General features: G+C 45.9%; 1 protein-coding gene across 4 annotated transcripts in view; it reads left to right on the top strand.

The window, feature by feature from the left end:
• Positions 1-26,146, top strand: part of Adgrf5 (adhesion G protein-coupled receptor F5) — a 93,262-nt gene that overhangs the window by 44,881 nt on the left and 22,235 nt on the right. For all 4 annotated transcript variants that reach the window (XM_057751222.1, XM_057751218.1, XM_057751220.1 and 1 more), the window contains exons 3-10: positions 6,415-6,469; positions 14,989-15,159; positions 16,883-17,059; positions 17,184-17,293; positions 18,141-18,199; positions 18,787-18,932; positions 20,202-20,423; positions 22,145-22,348. In XM_057751222.1, coding sequence (XP_057607205.1) covers positions 6,415-6,469; positions 14,989-15,159; positions 16,883-17,059; positions 17,184-17,293; positions 18,141-18,199; positions 18,787-18,932; positions 20,202-20,423; positions 22,145-22,348 — 1,144 coding nt within the window. The remainder of the gene's footprint in view (positions 1-6,414; positions 6,470-14,988; positions 15,160-16,882; positions 17,060-17,183; positions 17,294-18,140; positions 18,200-18,786; positions 18,933-20,201; positions 20,424-22,144; positions 22,349-26,146) is intronic.

Genomic DNA, 26,146 nt, shown 5'->3' with positions numbered 1-26,146 from the left:
TGATTTATTTACTGGACTGCAACTTTCTGCCATCTGAAATAGGTGCTAGTGTCAGGAGATGGCTCAGCCCAGCCATCTCCACTCCCCACAGTGGGCTTTGTGCATTCAAGGAAAGCTATAAATACAAAATAATCCGAAATTGTGAATTTGCTTAAAACAGTCCAATTTAAAAACCGAGCAACTCGATGGCATGGTTCTTGGTGGTAAACTCTGTAGGTGAGATGTCATGTTGCCATCTCAGAGAGTCTGGAGACGCTAGGCTGAGGCATCACATTGAGGCTGGCAGTGATGAAGCAGATTTGAAAAGCTGAGGACTTTACCTGAGCATCATACTGCAGTACAGTTCTAAAGCCTTTAATCTCTGTGTGTGTCACAGCAAACGGTGAGAGTGGCCAAGGGACCATGGGTAGCGCTAAGACTCTTCCCCAGGAAGGATGCAGGTCATTTGTCTTTGGAAGGTGGGGAGGCATTCATCTAAGTAAAGGGAGGGATGGGTAGATTGCTCCACGTGGGATTCTTTATCCCACTTCTTACGCTAGAGGCAAGGCCCATTGCTGATGGGGAGGAGAGACGTGCAATACCTATCTTCTTCTCTTCATGTACAGAATCATGCTAATAGTAGTACCAATTTCCTATGATTGTTATGAGAGTTAAATTAGTTTACGTTTATAACAGGCATAAGCATATTCTGTTATAGTCTGGGTGTCATTATCGTTGAAGTTTTAATAATTCCCCGGTAAGTAAAAACTTGTCTTTGAGATTTTCTTCTTGTATTGAACTTAATCTGAGGAGACTGGAATTTGGTACAGGGAGCATAATTTATTCACAGTGTGTTTTGAGTCTTCGATCTTGGTTTCAGCGTTTTCTTTCATCACGGTGTTTATTGGTTTTCTTGATAACTTTCTTGAGGCTGTAACAATTACCTGACATAGACAAGACAAAGACGAAGGCTTTTGTGATGGCTCGCAGCTCTAGAGACTTTAGTTGGCGGTGGAATGGCACAGCAGACCACAGAATGTGCGCCACAGCAGCCGTGACACCTAGGAAAGAGAATGCTGCTGTCTGGCTGCTTTTCTTCTTTCCCCTTCCTGCCCACTCCCACTGCCCCCTAGCATAGGGGTGATGCCAACCACTCCATGGTGGGTCTGCTCTCAGGCAAGCCTCTCTGGAAACGCCTCTGCGGTGATCCTTGATCCAGGAAGTTAACAATGAAGAGCCATCATCTCGATGATTTTATATGCTTGCTCCCTTTCCTCATTTTAGGGTCTTTATTTTGGTCTATGTTTTCTTTGTCTCCTTTGTCTTTTTCTAATGACTTGAGCGATGCACATATGTCTCTTCTCCAAAACCCCAGTTTGTGGGGTGTCACCTGGGCAGGAGATGATCCAGCCTTTGTGGGGTGCAATTGAGGCGGGAGATGAGCCAACCTTTGTGGGGTGCAAACAAAGTGGGAGGTGAGCCAGGCTTTGTGGGGTGCAACCGAAGAGGGAGGTAAGCCAGCCTTTGTGGGGTACAACCAAGGTGGGAGATGAGCCAGCTTTTGTGCGGTGTAACCAAGGCAGGGATGAGACAGCCCGCTCATTAAATTGAGGAGGGAACATTTGTGCCTGTACAGCACTGGTTACTCAGAAGATGTGGTGTGTCAAGCGAGAACTTGAGGTGATTCCACATTAAGGTTAGCCTAAACTCTCTTTCGGAAGTAATCCCAATGATCACGTTCACAGTGACAAGCTGTGCATGTCTGGCCCTGGCATAGCATGTGGATTGAAGTCCAGCTCCGACCCCATAAGCTTTAGAGAGTTCGTTAACTTTCCTTGTATCTTTGACCTCACACCCTCTGTCTAAAATGAGAATAAGCAGTATTGCTTTCTCTGGCTTGTAAGGCTGAGACATATGCGTCTTTGCTAGTTCAGAGGCCAAGGGCTTCTGAATTGGTCCTTGGAGTCGATGGGTGTTGCTAGTATTCTCTGAGGAATCTTGGTAAGGTAGGTCCAAGTTACTCAACTTGGAAGCAAGGATAAGACTGGCATGCTAGGCTAGCGAAGGGAGTGAGTGGCCCGCTCTGGTGATAGGGTCTGAGAAGTGGGGTACCTGGACTCTCGTGAACATCCTGTTTGCCTTCTTTAGATTTTTTCATTCTTATTTTTCAAGCTGGGCAGGAATGAGAAGCCAGGTTTGGTCCCCAGCATCCGTGTGGAAAAGCCAGAACATGTAGCAGTGCAGGCTGGCCATTGCACCCTGGGGAAGGGTGGACAGGAGGATCCCTGTCACTCACCTCGAGCTGGCCTAGCCAAAGTGATGAGCTCAGGTAAAAAAGAAAAGTCCTATATCAAAACTGAAGGTATAGAGTAACTGAGGAAGGCATCCAAAGTTAACCTCTGGCATCCACATGTGTACACACACACACACACACAAACACATGAGTGTACACATACACACACACACGCACACACACACACGGCACCACCTCTCATTCCTGACTGATTACCTTCTCCAGGTCTCCCCGCTTCCTCAAGAATTATTTAGAAAGTCTTCTTGTATGAAAGGTGGGGCTCTTCCTGGAATTGGTGGCCCGGTCTCTTCCAGCTGAAGCTCTGCCATCAGGAAATCCCCAGTGGACGCACTTGTGGCTCAGAGCCTGGTCTGCAGGTCTATGCTCTGCATAGAGAATGGAGACAGATCCAAGGGGGAGCTGTTGTGTCTAACCTGACAACCACCTGAGCTGTGTGATCCTTTGATCCGGGGGGGGTCTGTGCTGTCTAACCTGACAACAATTCAGAGCTGAGTGATCCTCTGGACCAATTTTCCCTCCTTAGCTATTCCAGCCAGACAGCAAAATTGAGTCGAAAACTCAATTGTTGGAGTCTCCCAGTTAACCAACTAGAACCTTCTGAGGACTAAGGATGGCAAGGATGGTCCCAGGGAGCCCAGGGCAGCAGGACACATGAGCGCATACCACCGTCACAGGCCGCATCAGGCACTTCATAGCCCCTTGCACAGGCTATGGTTTCAAATGTAGGAATGGGGACTTAGAAGGAGCGGATGACTTTTCCAGCTGATAGTATGAGGGAGCAGTGGGAGTCAGCTCGTGATGCGATCCTAGCCTTTGCCTGTTCAAATCAAGGTCCTAGCACCTAACAGCCCAGTTCTATGCAGTGTTATACAGCAGAGTGGGTGGGGACAAGATGTGGGAACAGTACCTTACAAAGATGTGTTCAGAAAGTTCCAGATGGTTACTGTGCAGAGTTAAGAAAGTTGTGATTCCTTAAAGACACCTTCACCTGTGGGAGGTACTGGTCACCAAGGCCCTGGAGTTGTGCCCAGTCAGACTAAAAAGGCTTGAGATCCTCTGCATTAGAAGTAAAATGCACCTTGATGTTTTAACACACCTCAGGCAGCAATGATTTGGGAGCCCCACCAGGAAGCAGGAAGCATGAAGGCTTGATCCAGGGGAGCTGCCCAAAGGTGGCTTTTTGAGACTGCCTCCTCTTGTTTGTCTGAGTCCTGCAAACACGTCTCAGGACTCAGATAGGTGTCTAACCTCACCCCAGCCCCCACAGAGGATGGAAACAGGACTGCAGGGTAGACGCTTTCTTCTGCCTGGGCACAGGGCCAAGCCGGCAGCAGGGGAAACTGTCGGGAACCACCCTATACATTGCCCCCGTGACTTCAGTTCCTGTGCGCTTACATTCCTCTGCAACAACCTCACTGCAGAGGAAGCAGCAGTCAGGCTTTTGAAATTCCAGTCACTATCCATCATGTCTGTTTCTTCAAGAACATTTGTGAACTCTCAGGTGCACGTTCCCTCCGCAGCCCCAGTTCCTACACATTGTAATGTTCCCAGTCAGTGTTTCTTATGGACTTCAAGGTGGGGAACACACAAAGCAGTGGATAATTTCCCAGAATTGTAGCTTAGAAAGAGGTGCGAGACCGGCCATGGAAACTGTTTCTCGAGAAGGAGAAAGGGAGCAGGGCGAGGTGGCGCACACACCTTTAATCCCAGTGCTCAGAGGCAGAGGCAGGCGGATCTCCAAGTTAGAGGCCATCGTGGTCTATAGAGTGAGTTCCAGCACTGCTAGGGGTACACAGAGAAACACTGTCCGGAGAAAAATAAAAATTAAAAAAAAAAAGGAGAAAGGAGAAAGAAAAGGAGAAGGGGAGAACAAGGAGGAAGAGACATTAGGGCAGGGAGTGATGACAAGGGAAGACTGACTCCCTGAGAGGAGTCCTATGGGTCTCCCAGTGTGTCTCCTAAGCCCACCGGAGTCAGGCTAGCTAAGTTCGGATTCTAGGTCTGGAAACACAATGATCTTAGGCAACATATTTGATCTCCTCTACCAATGCTTCGTTATTGGTGAGATGTGGATAGTCATAGCTCCCTGGATTGTCCTGCTGTATAGTGTGTGATGCATCTTAGGAATTTTTTTTATTATTAATTAATTAATTTATTTAATTAAAGATTTCTGCCTCTTCCCCGCCACCACCTCCCATTTCCCCCCCTCCCCCAATCAAGTCTTCCTCAGAGTTGAGTGACAGCAAGCGAACTAGACAGTCACAGCAGGTCACCCAGTCGATACGGACATGCTTAACATTGTATGGTATTCAGAGGTGTCTGGGCGATCATAGGAAAGGACACTCCTTGTGTGCAGGGTCCATCTGGGAAAATATCAAAGAAACGAAGCTTGTTCACTGAGCCTCTTGGGGAGCTTGCTTTGTGTGATATCCCAGGAGTCTCCCTGCAGGCAGGAAGCAATGGGAAAGAGAAAAGCCATGTTAGTTCAAGGCAAGGGGAAGGCTTGTTACTAGCTACTGAGTGGAAACTGATCCCGTGCACAAAATGGACTATTCACCATAGATAAGTGGTAGAAAGGGCGGACTTGAGAAGAACCAGGTAGCACTGTACAGACAGGGGAGAAGTATCCCACAACAGTGTGGCATCTGATTCTAGACAGTGCTTACATGCTACCAAAGCTTTCTCTTCCATATGCATAGTAACCATTTGACCTTTGCAATGACCTACATTTATCCCCATGGTCCTGATGGAGAGAGCCATAGAGGTTCAATAACTTGTTTGAGGCCACACCGCTATCTGATGGTGGAACTCAGACTGGAGCTTAGCATCAGTGGAGTCTTTGTTTTGGGGGGAGGGGCATGTGCATGAGTGTGTGCATGGGACTGTGTGTGTGGAGGCCAGAGGAGGATGTTTGGTGCCCTGCTCAGTCACTCTCTGTCTTATTCCCTTGAGAGAGAAGCTCTCGCTGAACTTCTCAATTAAAAACTAGGCTGGGAGCCAGCAAATTCCAGCTCCCCTCCTCTCTCTGCTTTCCTCTCTACTGGGGTTGTAAGTGTGTGAGGTTACCAACTTTTTACTGGGGTTCTGGTATTTTAACTCAGGTTATCATGCTTGCACACTTGCATGCTTGCATGTTTGCATGCTTGCACAGCAATTTCTTCTATCCACTGTTCTGGTTTGTTTCCAAAAGCCACTTGTAGAGGAGCAGGTTTATTTCATCTTACAGTTTACAGTCCACCATCCAGAGAAGCCAAGGCAGGAACTTCAAGTAGAAACTGAAGCCAGGAGGAACACCGCTTCCTGCCTTGCTCCCTCTGCTTGCTCGCTCAGCTGCCTTTCTTATATAGCACAGACTGACTGCCTAGCGATGGTCCCACCCATAGTGGGCTCAGACCTCCTACGTCAACCAGCAATCATCACGCCCATAGCCCTCAACCAAGAGTGGCCATTACACCTATTAAGCCATCTTCCCTGTCCAAGTCTTTGCTTTTAACCAATGTACATCATAATAACTCAGATTTGCTTAGAACCCCATACCATTTGGGGGTTCACTTAAGCCTTGTAGCGGTCCTATGATATTGACACTGTCCTTATTTCCCACAGAAAAGGAAACTGAGGTCCACTGAGTATCAGTAACTTCCTTACAGCAGCAAAGCTAGAAAGAGGCCTAGGCACATATTCACATGGTCTGATCACAGAAGCCATCTGGAGTCTAGGAGGACGGGGCCTCGGAGGGGACTGTCATGTCTAAGTAGGCGGTGGTTAAGCAGGCTGAACAGCAGTAGAAATACTGCAGCCAGCCAGGCGGAATGCTGGGAAGAGGTAGGGAGATGGACTCAGGTTATTGGCCCAATTCGGGGCCCATGTCTCAGATAGAGAGCACAGATCAGAGGAGTCTGGTGTCTGGTTCCAGACAGGGCTCACAGACCGGAGATGCCAAGAGGCGCAGAAGCGGTGAGCTCTTCTGCTGCTGGATCTAGGGTCTGGTGTATACACACACCTGTGTTCTCTCCCCAGATCTGCACCTGTGCTCAGGTGTGATGGTGAGCGGACTGTGAGTGGGAAACCAAGGGGAGAGAGTTCCCCAGTGTCCATTAACGTGTTTCCAATTGTTCTTCCAGATTCTCCACGAACATGACCTAGCCGGGGAAGAAGCAGTGAGGCAGAAACGAGCAGGTTTGTGCGCTTCTTGGGTGGAGTCCTTTATAAACCAACCAAATGGCATTTGCTGTAGCTCTACAATTGATCCTCCCTGTCTCTCATATAGGGTATGGGCCTGATGTCACCAGGCAAACACACTATCTCCATCCCTTTTGTTATGTGTTTGTTTGTTTGTTTAATGTATGTATGCATGCGTGTGTATGTGTAGGTTAGAGGTGCTGGCCATCAGGAGCTATCCACCTTGTTTGTTGAGACAGCGTTTCTTTCTTTTTTTTTTTTTTTTTTTTTGAGACAGGGTTTCTCCGTAGCTTTTTGGTTCCTGTCCTGGAACTAGCTCTTGTAGACCAGGCTGGCCTTGAACTCACAGAGAGTCGCCTGCCTCTGCCTCCCGAGTGCTGGGATTAAAGGCGTGCACCACCACCGCCCGGCAAGACAGCGTTTCTTACTGGTCAGGAAGCACTCCACCCCCAGCCCTCAGCAGGCTAGGCTGGCTGGCCAGCCAGAGCCCCAGAGGTCCACCTAATTTTCCCTCTAGAGCACTAGGACAGCAATGTGTGATAGCACCATGTCCAGGTTTGTAAACGTGGGTCCCGGGGATGGAACTCAGGTCCTAAAGCTTACGCTAAGGAAAGTACTTTACTTCCAACTGTTTTAGTCCAAGTTCTATCAATGTGAAGAGACACCATAACCATGGCAACTCTTATAAAGGAAAAGGATTAATTGGGGCTGACTTATACTTTAGAGGTTTACTCCTTTGTCAACATGGCGAGAAACATGGTGTCACACAGGCAGACCAGAGGCTGGAGAATATCTGAGCATTCTATGGCCAGATCCGCAGGCAGCATGCAGAAAGAGACACGGGGCCTGGCTTAAGCGTCTGACAACTCAAAGCCCACCCCCAGTGACAAATTTCCTCCAACAAGGCCACACCTCTTAATAGTGCCATTCTCTGTAGGCCTATGGGGGCTGTTTGCACTCACACCTCCACACCAACGTTTGTGTGTGTTTGTTTGTAATTTATAGAGAGATTCTTGCTAAATTGCTCATGTTGGTCTTGAACTTGGGATCCTCCTGCCTCAACCTTCTAAGTGGCTGGGATTCCAGGCCTCCAAATTAGACTATGGGGCAACTTTTTAAAAACATTGTGTTCTTTATGATTCAGTCTCCCAGGAACTCATGGGAACAGTCTTTTTCCTTTGCTAAAAGTAACTATAAGAAACCCCATTTTCAACTTTCTCAAACGGTGTTAAGTGGCCACAGAGACACCTTGTCACCCCTTTCTTCCCATCACCACCCTCTCAGCCTCCTGTCACTCTCTCCAGTTGCCCTCCAGCACCACCTCCCTCCACAGCTCCATCCTCACCTGCTTTTACACCACCTGCCCTCCCTGTTCCTCCCCTTGTCTGTCTTTCCCTTTCCTCTCCTCCATCTCCCTCTCGCTCTCTTCTTCATTTCTCCTCCAGTTTTGTCCTCACTTCATTCTCCCAATGGACTCTGATGTCCCTTCTGCTTCCTCCCCTGAAGCCAGCCTCTAGCTGTGTGTTTGTAAACAAGCGCAATGTCTCCCTCATCCCCTCAACCCTGTGGACTCCCCTGGGACAGGCACTGAGTCAGAGCTGTGTCCATTTGTACTGTGGAAGACTTTCATGGTTTGAAATGGAGCCAGGCGTGGAGGAGTCCCAGCTCTGGGTTTCTACCAAGGTCTGCCAGGGCTCCAGCCCCCGGCTCCCCCGGGAGCAGTTGGTCTCCCAGCTCTTCTGAGCCTGGCTGTCTATCACTCCTGTGAGCCACACAAGGAGGTAGTTCCGGGGCAGGAAATACTCGCACATCTAGGGATTTGAACATTCCAAAATTTTTCCAGGCATGTTTTCACTCAAAACAATCATGACAATGATAAGTCACCATGAACACATGTTTTCCGTTTATTATCCACGGTGCCCTGTGTTCTCGGGCCCCTAGCGTCAATGGGAGTATTAAAGAATCAACCCGTCCTCCGCAGATGATAGATTTGCCTTGGTACTTTTACAGAACCACCAAAGTAAGAAATAATCATAGAAAGTTCAGCTGCTGGGGCCTCGATGGTAGAACTGTAAGTTGCGATGAGAATGGGAGTCTCCAGCTGAGTGAAGGAAGCAGGCGGTGGAGCTTTACAGGCGGCCGTACCCAGCGGCTGCCTGAGCCTGGCCTGCTGTGCTCTTTGAGGGAGGAGTTCGGGTGGGCGTTAGGTTGTCAGGACAGCAAACCTGTTCTGGTACATGTGTGCCTCCCTTGCTGAGGCCATGAGAGCAGAAGGTATGAAGGTTCTAGAAGAAATAAAACTGGCCATAAAGTTTCCATCTGCATCACTGGACCACATCTTTAAAACTTGGCATACAAATCATCTTTCATACACATACACACACACACACACACATATATATCACATTCGTGCCTCACTCCTCAATCCATTATTAATGGCTGAATCAATATTCCTATTTATTCTCAGGACATTACAGATGTCTACATATGTGACAAGTCAGATGCCCAGGCTCATTGTCCTCCTGAGATGTGTATTTGTGTGTATGTACACATATACCTATATATCACACATCACATGCATGTATCATCATATACTTTATACATGGATCAGAGTTATTATATTTCAAGGGCTTTAAGATGATTGAAGAACTTGTAAGACATGGAGCTAACAAGACAGCTCAGTTGGTAAAGTGTCACCACACAGTCATGTGACCTGAGTTTGAGCCCCAGCATCCATATAGAAAGCCAGGTTGACTGGGGCCCCTTGTAATCCCAGCACTGGAGGATCCATGGGATTCACCAGCCTGCCAGCCTAGCTGGGTAAATCCCGGGTCCCTGTGAGAGACATTGTCTCTGAAAACAAAGTGGACAGAATCCCAAGGAATGACCCCCAAGGCTGACCTCTGGCTTCCATATGTACATACACACATACATAAACATGCTTATATACATGCTCATACATGCATGAACACACACATACATGAACATACTCACACATATACATACATGCATGATCATGCTCACATCCACACGCATACATGCATGCATGAACACATGCATGACATTCTCACATTCTCACACCTGCATACATACATGAACACATACATGAACGTGCTCACATACATACACAAACACACACACACACACACAAAATCCTCTGTTTGAAGGGACCTGATGTACCCAGCACAGAAAGGGCACTCAGTTGGCACCAGTCCCAGAGGATGGCCCGAAGGCATGAGTGTGATGCAATGACATGCTAGCTGGCATTTTAGGAAAACGCTTTCCATGCAGTTGGTGAGGAGTCTGCACAGAACCCAAGAACAGAGGCAAGAATATGGTTGGGGCTCCTTGAGAGAGCAAAGTGTGGCTTAAGAGAGAAAGAGGGGCAAGAATGGGTGAAAACACACAGGATTGTGTCGCTATCACGTCAGGAAGTAGGGTCCAGGACAGCTGGAGGCTGGCATCAAGAAATGACGGATGAAAACTGCTGAAAGGGTCAATGATCCGGGTGGTCTTTGCTGAATTACTAGATAAAGAGATCATCTGACTTGTGGGAACTGGAAGGGCAGGGAGGGAGGAACCCGCATGCGTGGAGCTGCTGGGCATGGCAGCGTCCTCACACCTTCCATCCAGAGTAAAGCCCTTACTGGAGTGGGCAGGTCTCTGGCTGCCTGTGAGGAAATCCTGACTTATTATAGTCATGGCAGGTTGGGTGCATGGGCCCTTTGTGACCTGGGATCAGAACATAGTGAGCACTTCTGAGTCTGTAGCACGGAGCCTGGGGGCTCAGACCTGCACTCTGGGATAATGTGCTGTGTGCTGTGAGTAGATTGGTGATGGGGTGAGAAAGGGCTGGGTTCTCTCTGCCTGATGTGGGGGGTTGATGTAGGGCATGGTTCAGTTTTTGACTCAGCATTGACTATAATTTGTGTTCTGACTTTGTTTTTGTTTTCTTTTTGAAAATTCTGAGGTTTTTTTTTTTGAACATTTAAAGGGTCAGATATGGTCAAATAAAGGTGAATTTTATTTTTACTACTGATACATATCATTATGTGTGTGTGCATGTGTGTATATATGCATGTGCGCGTGTGTTCGTGTGTATGTGTGTGCATGTGTGTGTATATGTGTATACGTGCGTATGTGTATGTGTGTATATGTGCATGTGCGTGCATGTGTTCGTGTGTGCACGTGTGTGTGTGTGCGTGTGTGTGTGTGCGTGTGTGTGTATATATGTATGCTTGTGTGCATGTGTGTATGCATGTGTGTGTGTGTGTGAAGTCATCAGCAATGAAGAATCACTGCCCTGCCACACAAGCTCCCTTCTCCTGGATGAGGTTGGCAGGTGTCCTTTTGCAGGCAGGAGATTCATTCATGCATCTACTTAAGTGCTGTTGCTGAGAAGCCTTAGTTCCCATCAGTTGCTAGGCAAAAATAGTATTGTTTGCTTAAACAGATGCGATTAAGACCCAGCAGTGCTTGTGGCAGTTGGTGGCCAACTTTCCAGAAATGTCTCTTTCAGATAAGTGCTTCAAGGCTGGCAGTGACTTGTGGGAAAGGAGAGGGGAAATCCTGGTTAGTTAGTGTCTCCCGGGCCAGCGGATGGGCATCGTCTGACACCAGTGACACCTGGAATGTGTTACCTTCCACTCAGGGCAGTGTGAGCCAGAAAAAGGCAGACAAACAACACAAAGGGTGAAGGAGATGGAGACAAAGAAAATACAGGGAGCTGTCAGGAGGCAGCTGGTTCAGATGGCAGAGAAGGGTGAGGGTCATCAAAGATACACACACGGAAGGAGGGGGGCTGCGGTCTGACCCTCCGGAGTCCCTTGTAGCCAAGAGCAGGACAAAGAATGTCACTTTCCCAGGCTCTGAAGTCTTCGGGTTCATGAGGGGACAGAAAGGCAGAGTTTGGCCTTTCTTTTTTCTGTTTAAAATTGTTTTTAGATTTATTTGTTTATTTTTACATGCCTAAGTGTTTTTTCTTTATGCATGTACACTTCACACGTGTACTGGAGCCTGCAGAGGTCAGAAGAGAGCATGAGATGCCTGGAACGTAGTTACAAATGGATGTGAACAATCATGTGGGTGCCGGGATCCAAACCCAGGTCCTCGGCAGGGGCAGCGAATGCTCCTAACTCCTGAGTCATCTCCAGACCCTCAAGTTTGACATTCCTAACCCAAGGCATTCCATCTGCCTGAGGGAAGCAAGAAGATATCATACTGATACCTGGGCTGCTGGGTGAGATGTCGTATTTGCCCGGCTTCCTGGAGCCTTCATGCCATCCTTAGATCTGTGGAGAAGGAATGGCCTGAGAGGGAGTTTTATGTTCATCTAGGAAGCCAACAGGTCTGCAGCTCACTCAGAGCAGCCGTGGTGGTTTGTTCTTCCCAGAGCAATGTTTTTCCGATGGCTTTCTCGTGCCTTTTTCTCCTCATTCAAGTCTCTATTCCATGCATGAAGCTTTAAAAGAGGTATTTCCCAGCTGTCCATCATCATCATCTTCTTCATCACCATCAACCATCATCATCATCACCATCATCATCATCCTGTTACCTCCGCCTCCTTCTTCTACCTCATGCAGAACAGTCTGATATTAAGATACAAACTGATCAGCTGAGGGGGGAAAGGAGGCCAGGACTTTGCTTCTTTTTATAATTTTTTATTGAGCTCTACATTTTTCTCTGCTCTCCTCCCTGCCTCTCCCCTCCCCTTCAACCCTCTCTCACTGTCCCATGCTCCCAATTTACTCAGGAGATCTTACTGGGGCTTCTAGCACAGTGCTTGGAAACAGGTACCCAGTGAATGGTAAAGCTGCAGGAAAATCAGTAAGTCAAGGAACAGACACATATAACGCCTGCAAGGCTGGTGGTCAAATGCCCTTGTTCTGAGTTTGGATTTCTAAGACATTTATGGTGCTGACAGACTTGGAGAAAGTTTTCAAGACTGGCTCATTTATAATTAATAATTTTGGCTTTGAACTTGACTTTAAAATAATTAAGAATATTGATTTATTACAAGTCTGTATTTAATAATAATATATTTTTATAGTGCTGTAGGGCTTTGTAAAATGATTGCTTTTCTTGTCATCTATTAGAGTTGCAGCAGGGTGTGATTAAACGTGAGAAAATGGACTTTGGAGCCAGCAAACTGTCCTTTTTAATCTTAGCTCAGAAATGACTGCAGGATTTCAGCTCTCTGTGCCCCAGGTTTGCCACACAGAGCAGTAGAGGTAAGCATGGCGCCGTCATGGCCCTTTACCCTGCCAGACAAGGGCAAATGGCCACTGCCATTGCTACTGTACCATCTCCTCCTTCAGCTGCTATCTCTGAATGGCAGGAGGAAGCCCGTGTCCGCTCTATTGAGGTAAAATTGGGTAGACAGGGAGTTGGAGAAGTTAATAATGCTTGTTGCTCTGCAGGAGGACCTCGCTTCCATTCCCAGCACCCACATTACACAGCTCACAACTGCCTGTAACTCCCCTGCAGGATCTGACTTCCACTTCTGGTCTCCAAGGGCCCTGCCTGTCCTTGGGATATTCAGGTTTAAGTAGATAGAAATAAGTCATAAAAATGCAAGAGGCTAAGCAAAGTTAGCAAGGAGGTGCCTGTTTGCCATCAGAATAAACATGGTCATATGACTTTTCAGAAAAAAGAATGTTCTGGAAGGCAGATGTAAATACTGTGCAGCTGCCCTAGTGGAAATGTTCCTAGTGGGCAAGATGGTGTCTGGAGTTAAGATTAGCTGCTCCTCCAGCTTATTTCATCACAGAACATTCGAGAATCAAAAAACAAGCAAACAAACAAAAAAAACCCAGGAAACTTGAGACAGTATTATTATGTCATGATATACAAGACTAGATAATATAAGATTTTACAAGTAACTTTTAAATTTTAGTTTTTAAAATTTTAGTTTAGTTTAGATTTTGAGACAAGGTCTCACAAATCCCAGATGGACCTCAAACTCACTGTGTATTTGAAGGTGGTATTGAACTCATGATCCTGCTGCCTCCACTGCCTAGGCAGTAGGATGACAATCTCATGTCACCACAGCCAACTTAAACCCCATCTGATTCTGTTTGTAAAAGGAGGAAATACACCATTGAATACGTTCCTAAAACACGTGCAGCACAGTTCTTTAAAGGAATAGCGGTTTCATTGCAGCAGGCAGAGTGACGCCAAAAGTAATAACTTCCAGCAAGGCTTTATCCTAAGACCAAGGGACTTTATTCCTCCAAAGAAACATCCATTCTAGCTTCCAGCAGGAGATATTTAACACTGGAGTTTTCTATTCTGAACTGTCTCAGTGTTTCCCAGCAATGGTCCTCGGGGTGGTTGAAATAAACGTTCTGATTCACAGGAAAGCAATTGTCTTTAGGTAGAAGACACAGACTTCTAACTTCATGTTAAAATACAGATCATGTTACGTGATTTCACTTCCATTTTAAAGAATGGTTTTAAAGTATTCATTCATTTCTTTTTAAAATATTTTCCATACCTCTGTGTGAAAAAAAAAATCTTATCCTTCAAACTTTTTCGTGAGGTAGTAACTGAGCCTATACCTTCAGCCCTAGGAGTGTATTCCAATAGACTAGAGCAATAGTCAGCCCAGTGGAGCAAACATACGACTTGGTGTTGGGGCCAGGTTTAGTAAAAAGTGATCGGGCACATGTTTGCCTTATGGTGTGCTCCAGGACAGATGAGTAAGGTCACCAGAAAGGAAGGAATCAGTTTCTGTCCCAGAAGCTTACAATTGGTGGTCAGGATATGATGTGGCTTTGGAACCTGGAGAAGAACCATTCAAAGGTTAGATAACATATCTGTAGCCTGCTGGTGTGCGTGCGTGTGTGTGTGTGTGTGTGTGTAGCACATTTATTTGGAGAGCTGGCATTTGATCACCTGGAGACAATCTGAAAAAGCAACGAAGACCTGGGAATCTGTTGCATGTCATTTTTCATGTCACCAAACTTTTGCTGACTGCCATTCAAGTTCGGGATCCTGGGGATGTGAAGCAACATAAAGAACCCACTGTGTGCCTGTGTACAAGCTAAGGCCAAGGAAACTTAAAAAGGATGGGTAATGCTAGAAGTTTTTCAAGCATGTGTGCATGCCTGTTGAGCAGTTAGAGTGTGTGCAAACTAACTACACAATATTATAAAGTTCACAACTCATTCCTGCAGGTGGAGATCACAACTCTGACTCACTGCACAGGTGTGTTGCACAGGTGTGAGAGCCTTCCTTCCAGCCTGCTATGACTAGTCTTGCCCCAGGCATATTTTGTTCTCTATGCAGGGTCTTTGACCTTGGACATCAAGGTTAAGGGTAGTAGTCAGGAACGAGTAGCGAGTAACGTAGACAAAGTTTTATTTTTCTCTCAAAGGATCCATTAGTAATTCTAATGGGCTGACGTGCCCAGTATCTATAAGAATGTGTCACTAGCTTTCATTGCTGTGGTGTCCACCAGGCTCTCTCTCCTGCCTCCACGAACGCTCATAGTCTTCGTGAAACTTTTGTTTCAGTTGCAGTGGGTGGTCCCGTGGAGGAAGAATACACCGTGGAAGTTGAGATTAGTTTTGAAAACATCTCCTTCCTGGAGTCTGTCAAAGCTCACTTGAACAGCCTCAGTTTTCCAATTCAAGGAAATGGCACGGACCCAGCCACGGATATCATGAGCATGGCAATGACAACAGGTGAGCCAGACACACATTGCTTGAGACCAGATGGCTGGGCATATTGTGAGAAAGGCAGACTGCTGTCCTCTAAATCAAGTAAAACATGGGAGCCAAGTATAATGACTGTGTGACTTTATGACCCCCTACCTCCCAGAATGAACTTGCTAGCAGTAAATTTCCCAGTCAGTCATCACCTTATTTTAAATGATGACCAGAGATTTCCTTGGTGGTTGCGATAAAGTGACCCCCAACGTATGGACAGACCCTTCCGGACAAATTACTGGGTCCTTTCCCTTTGAACAATGTGTAGGTGTAGCAGGGAGGGTCTCAGTACATTATAAGTAGTGACTTCTTTTCTTTGGGGTATCATAGGTCAGGAAATAGGAGCCAGGCACATACCTGAATCAGAAGCAAGACCTTAAGCAAAATTCTCCCAGGTCATGATTTGACTTTGTGTTTGAGGACTCCCTACTGTTTTGAAACTGTTCTTCATTTGTCTCAGGGGACCATCCCCAAAGAACCCGTGTCCCATAGATGAGGCTGCCATGTGTCCTATAATAGTTCTGTTGATTGGAAAGCACTATGGTAACTTGGTAACCATTTAGTGACTTTTCTCTGAGTAGCATCCCATTGGCACCCATCTGCAGAGCGTCTTCCAAAGAATCTCTTTGTTCCTACTTTAGACACTGATTCAGGGTCTCTGTTTTCAGAACTTTTGTTTTCTTCCCTTCTTAAATGTCTCCAGTGATATCAGAGTCCATTTGGGTTGTTTTAATGACTTGAAATGTAAAAGGCATTTATTTGCATTCCACATTTGGTATTTATTTCAATGTAACAGATTGCTTTCAGCCCTATAGAACAACAGACACGCACTATCTTAAAGTTTCTGAGGGTCTGACATCTTGGAGCAGGAGCTGGGGTGGATGGTTCTAGCTTAGGAACTCTGATCTAAAGCCCCTATTGGGCTGTAAAATCCACTTTCTAGTTCACCAGGTGCTTTTTGGCCAACTATAGTTCCCAAGTAACTACTGTTTAGAGACCTTAATTCTTTACCACGTGGTCTCTTCCTGACAGGTCTTGGCACCATGCAGTCAACTTCTCCAGAGGAAAATACAGAGAGGGAAGGAGAAGGAGTGGGGAGAGAAAGAATATGCTAAATGACACTATCACTTTCACCATGTTTATAAGTGGGTGTCACAAAAGGCTGTGAATTCCTAGAGGCAGAGGTGCTCATGGTCACCTTGGAAGCTGACTGCTCCTTCCTCTGTACCAACGATTCTTAACCTTCCTAATGCTGCAACCCTTTAATACAGTGCCTTATGTTGTAGTGACTCCCAACCATCAAATTATTTTTGTTGCTACTTCATAACTGTAATTTTGCTACTGTTATGAATTGTAATGTTTTTTTTTTTTTTAAATTTGGAGCTAGAGGTTGAGAACCACTGCTCTACATCATGGCATCCACTCACCATAGATACCTAGTGGCCGTGTCATATAAAACATGTCTATCCAAAAATAAAGGATTTGCTAGTCTGAAGCCACTCAAGCGGCACCTTTCAGATGACATCACCTAATGGTTTCGTGATGCATATATGCCTTCTAGAACCTCATGAGAGGTTCATTGAACTCTCCAGAAGGTCAATGTGGAATTGAGCTAAGATTTCCTGCAAGTATAGGCAGTTGCAATCTACAAATGTAAGGGCAGTGACCGTCTTGTCTCTCCTCTTTTGGTTGACGGCAGTCTGCACACCTGCTGGAAACGACCTCTTGTGCTCCTGCGAGAAAGGCTATGTGTGGCCCCGGGAAAGGTGTCTCCACAATCTAACTTGTCAAGAGCATGGCGGTGTCCTGTCAGGCCGCTCCTGCAGTTGTCTGAAAGGACTTCCTCCCCAGGGACCTTTCTGCCAGCTCTCTGATGGTATGCAATTGTTCTTTAAATATCTGTTAAATGGGTATTCAACTTTACCTCAAGCAAATGTCTCTTTGTATTGTCTGTATTCAAACACCAATGAGACAGTTACATTTTGTCCTGTGTTTTTCAGCATATATTACCTTAAAAATCAAAGTCAGACTGAACATAGGATTTCAAGAAGACCTCAAGAATTCGTCCTCTGCCCTCTATAGGTCCTACAAGACTGACCTGGAAAGAGCGGTAGGTTTGAGCTGCTGGAGTTGTTTACCCAAGGAAGTGTTTAGGTGGAACAAGACAAGCCCATTCCAGTGGACAGGGTGCTTACATGCGTGTAATCTAGGTGTAAGTGAAGTTATGCAAACCCACCTGAGAAGGGAAATTGAGAAGTATTCAAATCCAATAGCATTCAGAGGACAGGGCATCACCTTGGCCTATCAATTGACCCTCTTCCCCGAGTAAAAACAATTCAGATAAGATTTGGTGATATCACTTCACCAAAATCAATTCTTGGGAGGCTTAGGAGCCTGGTCCAGGAGAGGTAGGTAGGTAGCTCAGGTCTGTTCTTCAGGCATTCTAGAATTCTCCTGTCTCGTTTAGCTCAGAACACTCTGCCTAGTGGATGGCACTGTCTCCCAAGTGGGCAGGGATTTCCTACATAGATAAGGATCCTCCCTGGGAAGGGCAACTCAAGGCTTCAAGCCTGAAGTCCAACTTCGAACTCAGAGTTTCCAACTTCTCTACCCCTGGAAGTCAATGGGCACAGTTTATAGTTACTGAGCTAAAGACAGAGAAGTCTTTGCGAGTGGTAACTGTCTCCCAGCTGCAATCGTTCAATCTCTCTCTCTTCCCTCACAGCCCCTCTACCTTCTGTCCTAATTTTCTGAGTACCTTTTTGTGCACTTAATCTACTGTTTCCTTCTCTAATAACTGATATAAATTATTAGAAACTACTTCAAGGCCCTGACAATACCACCACTAACAAGATACATAAAATAAAGTCGGACCCAGGTTGATCATGAGTGTGTGTAAGCCTTGGTATTGTTCACTAGTCTTTGATACATGACCTTTCTCTTGTTTTATTTTCTAGTTCCGAGAGGGTTACAAGACTTTGCCAGGATTTAGATCGGTGACTGTGACACACTTCACGTAAGAACGATGTCATTTATTCATTTTTCTATGAGGGCAGAAACCAATCCACCGGGGAAGAAAATCAAACATCCTCGGGCTATCATTGGGGGGTGCTCGGCAGGAGCAGCTTGATAGAGGTGAGAATACGGTGGCGCATCCTTTAGGGATGGATCTCCTTAGCAGCAAGGAAGCACAAAGGTGTGCTCGTTTCATGCATGCAAGCATTTTGCAGACAGAAATACATCTGTAGTTCTGAGAGTTGGAAATGTCAAAGCGGAATCATATCGGATAGCATTGTTAAAGACACTGCTAGAAGATTGTGCTAGGCAGACAGGATTGCAGGGTTTTCTGGTGCGCCTGGAGCCTAGAAACCTTGTGGGTTCAGCTCACTGTTCCCCATCTGGTCACTTTTCTTATTTGTATTCCTGGTAAGTCTTGCCTTGGGCTACCGATTAACGTTTGAAGACAGGCTTATTTTAGTGATTCCTTGCAGATAATAGTACTATTGGCTTCTGCTCTTTTGCTTTTCCATGCAAAGAGCCACAAGGATCTAGACCCCACCTAGCTCAGATACTGCTTCACTGAACTGAGTGGTCTCTGTGCAGCAAAGGCAGTGTGATTGTGAACTTCGAGGCCCAGTTTAAATCGTCACCACTGCCCGGATCAATTCACAAAGCCAACGAGCATGTCACACAGAACCTCAACCAGACCTACAGAATGGACTACAGCTCCTTCCAAGGAACGCCGAGCAGTAAGTGGAATGTGCTTCATCCTCACACATGTTCATCTGGGGTAGGCATGGTGATGGTTGATTAGAGCCAGGGCAGAGGTTCTCGCATGGCGGTGTGTGCCGCCACGCTCTTCACAACATCAAGGGAGTGGTTGTGTCAACAAATAAGCAGGTAATGAAAGCTCGTACAACGGAACTTTCCTAGGCTGTCAAGAAAGATAAAATTATGAAAATTCTAGGACAATAGATGAGTCTAGAAAATACGAAGTCAGGTGAACCCCACTCAGAAAAACAAAAACTGCATGTCATGTTCCCTCTTCTATGTTACTGTGTGACAAGATAGCAAAAGGGAGCTCCCAGGGTGGAAGTGGTGGGTGAGAGGGAGGTTCGGAAGAGGAGATGGAACAAAATAAATTATTGCTAAAATGTTGTAACAGACCAGACATGGTGGTGCACGCTTTTAATCCCAGCACTCAGGAGGCAGAGGCAGGAGAATCTCTGTGAGTTCAAGGCCAGCCTGGTCTACAGAGCGAGTGTCAAGACAGGGTTTCTCTATGAAGCCAAACAAACAAAAAAAGTGCTATAATGAAATAGACTACTATGTATACAAAAAAAAAATAAAAATAAATAAAAATAAAAAAAGAGGGAGAGGATGAAGGCCCAGGAAATCATGGTGATATTTCTTATGACGGAGGCCTGGAGCACTGGGTGACATCTGCCCCCTTTTGACAAACATACAAAAGCCGTAGAGTCAAGGAGATGGGAACAGGGATTTATGATAGAAATTCTGTGAGTTTCCTATGTTTAGATATTCAAAATATCCATAAATGCAAGGCTAACCCCGCAGTGATGGGGGCCGTAGTCACAGCAGATGCTGACACTAAGTAGGGTCCATTGTTGATTTAGAGGGTGGTTCTTAGAGCTTGTTTGTACCACACTAGCCCTACAAAGACCCATCTGTATTTCACCGAAGTCTCAACCCCGGGTGGTTCTGATGCAAGGGGAGGCTTCCGAACTGCTGCTCTAGATCATTTAAAACAGTGGTAGGAAATACATGACTTTAGATACTCTCTTCCAGTGGGGTCCAGACATGGACTCTGTTTGGTTCATCAGCAGGCAGTGGGACCATCGTTACTCAAGGAGTGTTAAGGGGGGGCTGTGGGCAGGATTGTGACTGGCAGACGCTGAGAAGAGCCCTCAAGAATCCTGGAGAGGCATAGTCTGGAGAGCCGGCTCCACAGTTCGCATTCACTGAAGGGGAGCCCTCCCACTTTTCCTTTGAATTTCCAGATGAAACGAAGTTCACGGTTACACCGGAAGTCATCTTCGAGGGAGACAGCGTAGTTCTGGAGTGTGAAAGTGAAATCGTGTCTTCCAACACGTCTTGGTATTACGGAGAGAAACGCTCCGAGATCCAGAGTGGCGGCAGATTCTCCATCCACACCTCGGTCCTCAACAACATGAGCTTGGTCTCCCGCCTCACCATTTATAACTTCACGAAGCGCGATGCCGGTGAGCTTCCTACCTGAGACTGGGGGAGGAACTCAATGGTGTGCTCAGAGCAGCAGCCCACAGCACAGGGAATGGGGCCGAGCTGTCCACAAGAAACCTGATGACTCATGTTCCAAAATGGAAACGTTGTCCCCTGGCATTCCTGTGTGTGTATTTGTGTGTATGCAAGTGTTGTGTGAGTGTTTGCATATCTGCCTGGATGCCCTGCCAGTCGGAGGTTGCAGTCTACCACGGGCGGTCTGGCAGCTCTCTCCAGGCTCGGGCAACATGGATGACGTGGATAACTCCTTCCCCTGGCCCTGTTCTCGGTCTGACCTTATGTGGAGAGCGTCTCTAGGCCAGGATACCTGGCTATCTCTAGTATGACCCTGGACACAGTTCCCTGCAGAAGCTTTCCCTCCGCTTATACGGTCATTAGACACTGAGGCTTGCCATAGGGCTGTGCTCCACAGAGGATAACTAAAGGTTACTGGGAGCTTAATGTAGGAGTGTGCCGTTAAATACAAACTCGGTGATTCTCCAGCCATCAACCCCAATCCTGCATATTCTCTGTACTGGAATAAAGTTGAGCAGATCCACCGAAGCTGTCTCCTGGAGAGCTGTCTTCATTGTGCACACAGGCTGTACAGAGTTCTCTGTCATCGTTTCTGCCCCTTGTCCCCATGGACTGGTGGCCAACAGGCCTTGAGGAAAGGGGACCCCCACATATCCACAAGAGGTCAGACTTCAGAGTGTCTTTCTTCATTGTGCCCCACCTTGGTGTTGGAGACAGGGTCTCTCACTGAAGAGCACCCAACAGTCTGCTCAGCAGTGAGATCTGGTGGCCCACCTGTCTCCACCTTTAGAGTTACAGATGCACGCTACCGTTTCCATCTTTTGATGTGGGTTCCAGGGTCTGAACTCAGATCCTCCTGCCTGCACAGCAGACCACGAACCATCTTCCCAGTGACCCACGATAATGTTTTTAATGACACTGAAAAATCTACTGATATATTTTGAATTTTACTAGTGTATAGTATAGTCTTATGATGTTTTATTTTAATTAACCTATAAAATTTTAGTTTACTGAGATAAAATTGGCATATTACATACCGCACATATTTTAAGTATATAATTTACTAGGTTTGGACACATACACTTGAGAAGGCATCATCAAAATGAAGGTGGTAAATACATCTAGTCTCCCAAAATTCTCTTGTTCCCTAAAGTAATCACTCCCTTTGGCCTTTCCTGCACCCACAGGAACATAAATTTCAGAGATTAATAATGAGCCTAACACATTCTAGTATTCAATAACTCCAGTTAAAACCAGATGTCAGTGGGGCCAATTCTGTTCTTCCGAACCAGTAGTGCCAATTCCGAACAATAAAGAGGTCTATACATGCATGAACGCTTGTCACATCTGTGCAGATCCTGCATTTTATCACAGGATTAAATAGCATGCCAGAATTATCCATGGTCCTCCAATTCTCAGACTTACCAATTTTGTTTCCCTGTGTTTTATATTCCCACACTTGTCCTGAGAATGCCGCGGTGGAGACCTTTTACTACTTTTTACCTTATGCCATTAGAAATGCCTGATTGACTTGACAGTTTCTGAATATTCCTTCAGGGGTGTCCTTGAATCAAGCCAGGGATGCCATGATATGTGAGGTGCTCGATTTTATTAAGAAAAATTCATAGGAGTGATAATAATTCATAATCTTGTGAACTCTTTGCAGGTGAATATCGCTGCAAGCTGACATTGGATATTTTTGAATACGGGGACGCCAGAAGACTAGATGTCACTCCCATCCGGATTCTGGCCAAGGAGGAGAGGAAGGTGGTGTGCGACAGCAACCCTATCTCGTTGAACTGCTGCAGCGAGAACATCGCAAACTGGAGCAAGATTGAGTGGAAGCAGGAAGGGAAAATAAAAATTCTAGGTAAGCATGGCGGATCAAGACCTTTTGCAAAGAGGGCTCTTTGCTTACCTCTCAGTAAGGAAAAAAAAAAACAAAACAAACAAAAAACCCGAGATATTCTGAACCATAAACAAAAAAAAACATTAACTAGGTTTTGATTCCAGCACCAGCCTAGACACTCTAAAACAAACCTCCAAAAATACTTACATGCAAACATCACGCTTGCGTCGTGGGCAAGATCCTGGCAGATCAAGACGTGAGAGGGAGTGACCCTAGTGACTTGGGTCCATAGCACGGCTCATCTTCCCTTTCCTTTCTACCCTCAGCAGAAAGCTACAGAGGAGGAGGCCTGACCGGAGCTTTTCATCTTTGTCCCTGTGTGTACTCACTCCCTTACACACTTCCTTCAGCTTTTTCCGTGTCTCTGATTCCTGCTTGCATTCTCTGTAGACTTATTTCTCTTTCACTTATTACGTATCAGTTCTTACTCATTAATTTTTTTTGCATGTGTATGCATGTCGTATGTGTTTTCATGTGTTGGGCCATACGGTATGGGGATACACATGTATAAAGGGCAGAGACAGACACCGAGGTTCCTCCTTGATCGCTTTCTCTTTCTTTAACCCAGATCAGGAATTTTGCTAGTATAGCTAGCTGACTGATCCAGGGATCTCCCATCTTTCTTCTGCATGCTGGGATTTTGCAGGTTGCTGTATTTATACGGCTATAGAGGATCTAACCAGTCCTCACGCATATATGAAAGTGTTTTACCCACTGGTCCATCTTCCCAATTCTGCTTTTGTTTTGCACCGAGATCTAACCTGAAGTTCCTCACCCTCCAGTTTATGCTAGATAGTAAAGAAAAGCAGCAATGGTGTCTAAAGTCATGCATCCGTCAGCAAGAGCATTTGTTGTTCTTGCAGAGGACCAGGGTTTGGTTTCCAGCACCCACACTGCAACCATTTGCAACCCCAGTTCTAATAACTGACCTCCTTGGGCACCATGTACACATGTAGTGCACAGATGCACATGCAGGCAAAACACTCAGACACATAACATAAAATAAATTCTTAAAAAATTAAACTAGAAATAGTGACTTTTTATAACAGTTTTGCACAAATGTTAGCCCCTTAAAAATGATTGCTAGTGATCGCATCTAAACTTGATCACAAGTTTGAAGTTAGTAGTTTTACCTCAAATGAGAAAATAAGGAAATTAGGATCCAAATTAAATTGCTTTTCCCAAGGTTATCACAATATGAAAAGAAAAGAACTAGGACTCTCCAGTGATCTCAGTTCACGAGACCAGCACTTTCTCCATCCGGTGAGCCGGCTTTGGACCTAGTTGCCAGCAGGTTAGATACAAAACACCATTTGCTATTTAGAGACCATATGAGAAAACAGTCATCTCTTCTTTTAACAAACAATAATATTATGTATGAACATTTAAAGAAAAAAAATCTTTGAACTAAAATGGAGCTCTACACACTTTGAGAGTGTGCTACATGTTTATGTTACAAAGTCTTTGCCCTTAAGACTAAGCAGTGTTTTTATTACTAGTTTAATATGAACACGTCAGTCTCCACCCACACTTTCCTGAGAACCTCTAGATTGTGAAGTACATTTCACCTACACATCTGATTAGACCGGCAAAGACTGAGAAAGACATCTGGTAAACCTGAAAACTGTCGGCAGGGGACATTTAGTCACTTCCCTGGTTTATAAGAAAAAGGTGGCACAGGCATCCTGAAGGCGCTGCCAGATGGAGGAGAGGCCTTGCACAATTCCCATGGCTCTGGTGGAGGAACTTTCAACCCAGAAGGTGACAAGACCTCGCCCTCTGGCAGAGAAACCAGGAAGTCTGCAGTGGGATGCTCAGGGACCTCTCTCTCTGGTGACCCCTTTGCAGACTTTCTTAAGTCCAGCAAGGTTGACCAGCCTGCACAACAATGGATTTCCTGCATAGCTTGTTATCCTCCCACCCTGACCCCAGCCCTGGCCCCCAAAGCAGCTTGATGGGGTGCTAAGTTCTACAGTGAGGATTGCTGGTTTATGTACCCACAACACACTGACAGCCTCAGTCACACCACAGCCCTGATTGCTATTAAAGTCCCACTTGTCTTTTAAAGCTTAGAATAACTTCCTCTCCTCTGATAGCCTTCGTAGACACCCATATGAAATGACCTCCCTCCACACTTTTAACCTGCCTGCTGTACTGAATTTTCTTTTGTGGTACCTGTCCTTGACACATCCCTATTGTTCTATTTCTATACACGTCTCACTGGGCATGGTCCGTTACCTTGCCCGTTGAGTGAGAAGGCTGGACTTTTAGGGATGAGTTACATTCAGCAGGAAGAGGAAGGGGAAGTGTGACTGTAAACTCTGGTCTGAGGCTGAAGGGTGTGTTGGCAGCCAGGGTGTGGTTTGGGTTTTGAGAGGATGAAGAGGCAGGTGCCAAGGAGAAGGGCAGATTAGGGCATGTGTGTGATAAATGTTGCTACCATCGAGGGGTCTGAATCAGGTTTGTCTCATCTGCCAATTAAAGAATTTAAAGGCGCAAAGAAGTATCAAGGGCAAAGGCTAGCAATGGGAGAAATCTCCAGTATGACAGAAGAGTCAGCAGCTGAAGTAGGCTTTCATGAGGGGAGAAGAAGCACACTCAATAAGGCCCATCTAGAGAAAGCAAGACAAAGACCTTCTGCAAAGCAAAGGAGGGTTTCAGGAGACTAAAACCAGGTTTCTCCTCACTGAGGTTTTAAGGGTCTTTGAGGGGTTTTGCTTGTTCAATTTAGGGCTTGTCATTTGCAATGAAGACGGGGGGGGGGGGTCAGGTAGACTCACAAGCCTGGAGATATATTTATGCTGTAATCCAGCACTGAACTTGTTGAGCTGGTCCGTTGGTTGGGACGGAAAAACTAGTGGGAGGAAAAACCCCACTAAGTCTTTGTTTTGAGATGCCAGACTTTTGTCTCAGGGAAGAAGGGCGGGCAAGTTTGCCATCTCTATTGTCTGTTTGTCCTCTTCCTATCTGTCTGCCTACTAGGGATCTGTCTAACTCCTAGTCCACAGCGCCACACACTGCAAGAAGAACATCTGACTTTACTATACACACAAGTACATTAGATGATCAGGGCTTTAGAAAACTAAGCATTCCCGGGCGTCCTGGTGTCTCTGTGTACTTGTTGCTCAGGAGGCTGAGGCAGGAGAATCACAAGTCAAAGGCCAGCCTGAGCTACACAACAAATTCAAAGCGAGCTTGACTTATATAGTGAGACCTTGTCTTACAACTACAAAAAGAAAATGAAACTTACAGGTGGCATAATGGGTAAGTTGAAGACGGAATTAACTGAGGATTGAGACCCAGATGTAATCAGTTGCAAAGTTCAGACAACAAACAGCGGGGCCTGGGAGAGTGACCTTGCTTTGATGGAGACAGCCTTGTTTCAGGAGCTTAAGCTCAAAGAGCATTTTTTTTTAAACAAGTGTGTGGAAGTACAATGTGAGGAAGTGCAGGTAATTAAAGTGGCCTTTAAGATTTTTAATTTGTGTTTCTGCCAATATCAGTAAGAGGAAGCACTGGATGTGTGAGTTTTGTCTGGGGAAAAATAAATAAATCGCATGTGTTGAGTTTAAGGTAACAGAGATGTCAAATCAACACTTGGGAATTCGCCTCAGAAGTTTCCAAGCAGGACATTCCTCTTAGAGTCGTGTGGGCAGTCATCCAATCTCAATTAAGACAGGAGCCAAAGCTGTGATGCTGCTGAAGGAATGAAGAGAAAATGAGCAAGAGCGGGGTGGGGTGGAGGGGGTTGGGCCAAGG

The sequence above is a fragment of the Chionomys nivalis genome, chromosome 19, assembly GCF_950005125.1.
Source record: "Chionomys nivalis chromosome 19, mChiNiv1.1, whole genome shotgun sequence".
Classification (NCBI taxonomy): domain Eukaryota; kingdom Metazoa; phylum Chordata; class Mammalia; order Rodentia; family Cricetidae; genus Chionomys; species Chionomys nivalis.
This window is presented reverse-complemented; position numbering and strand designations above follow the sequence as displayed.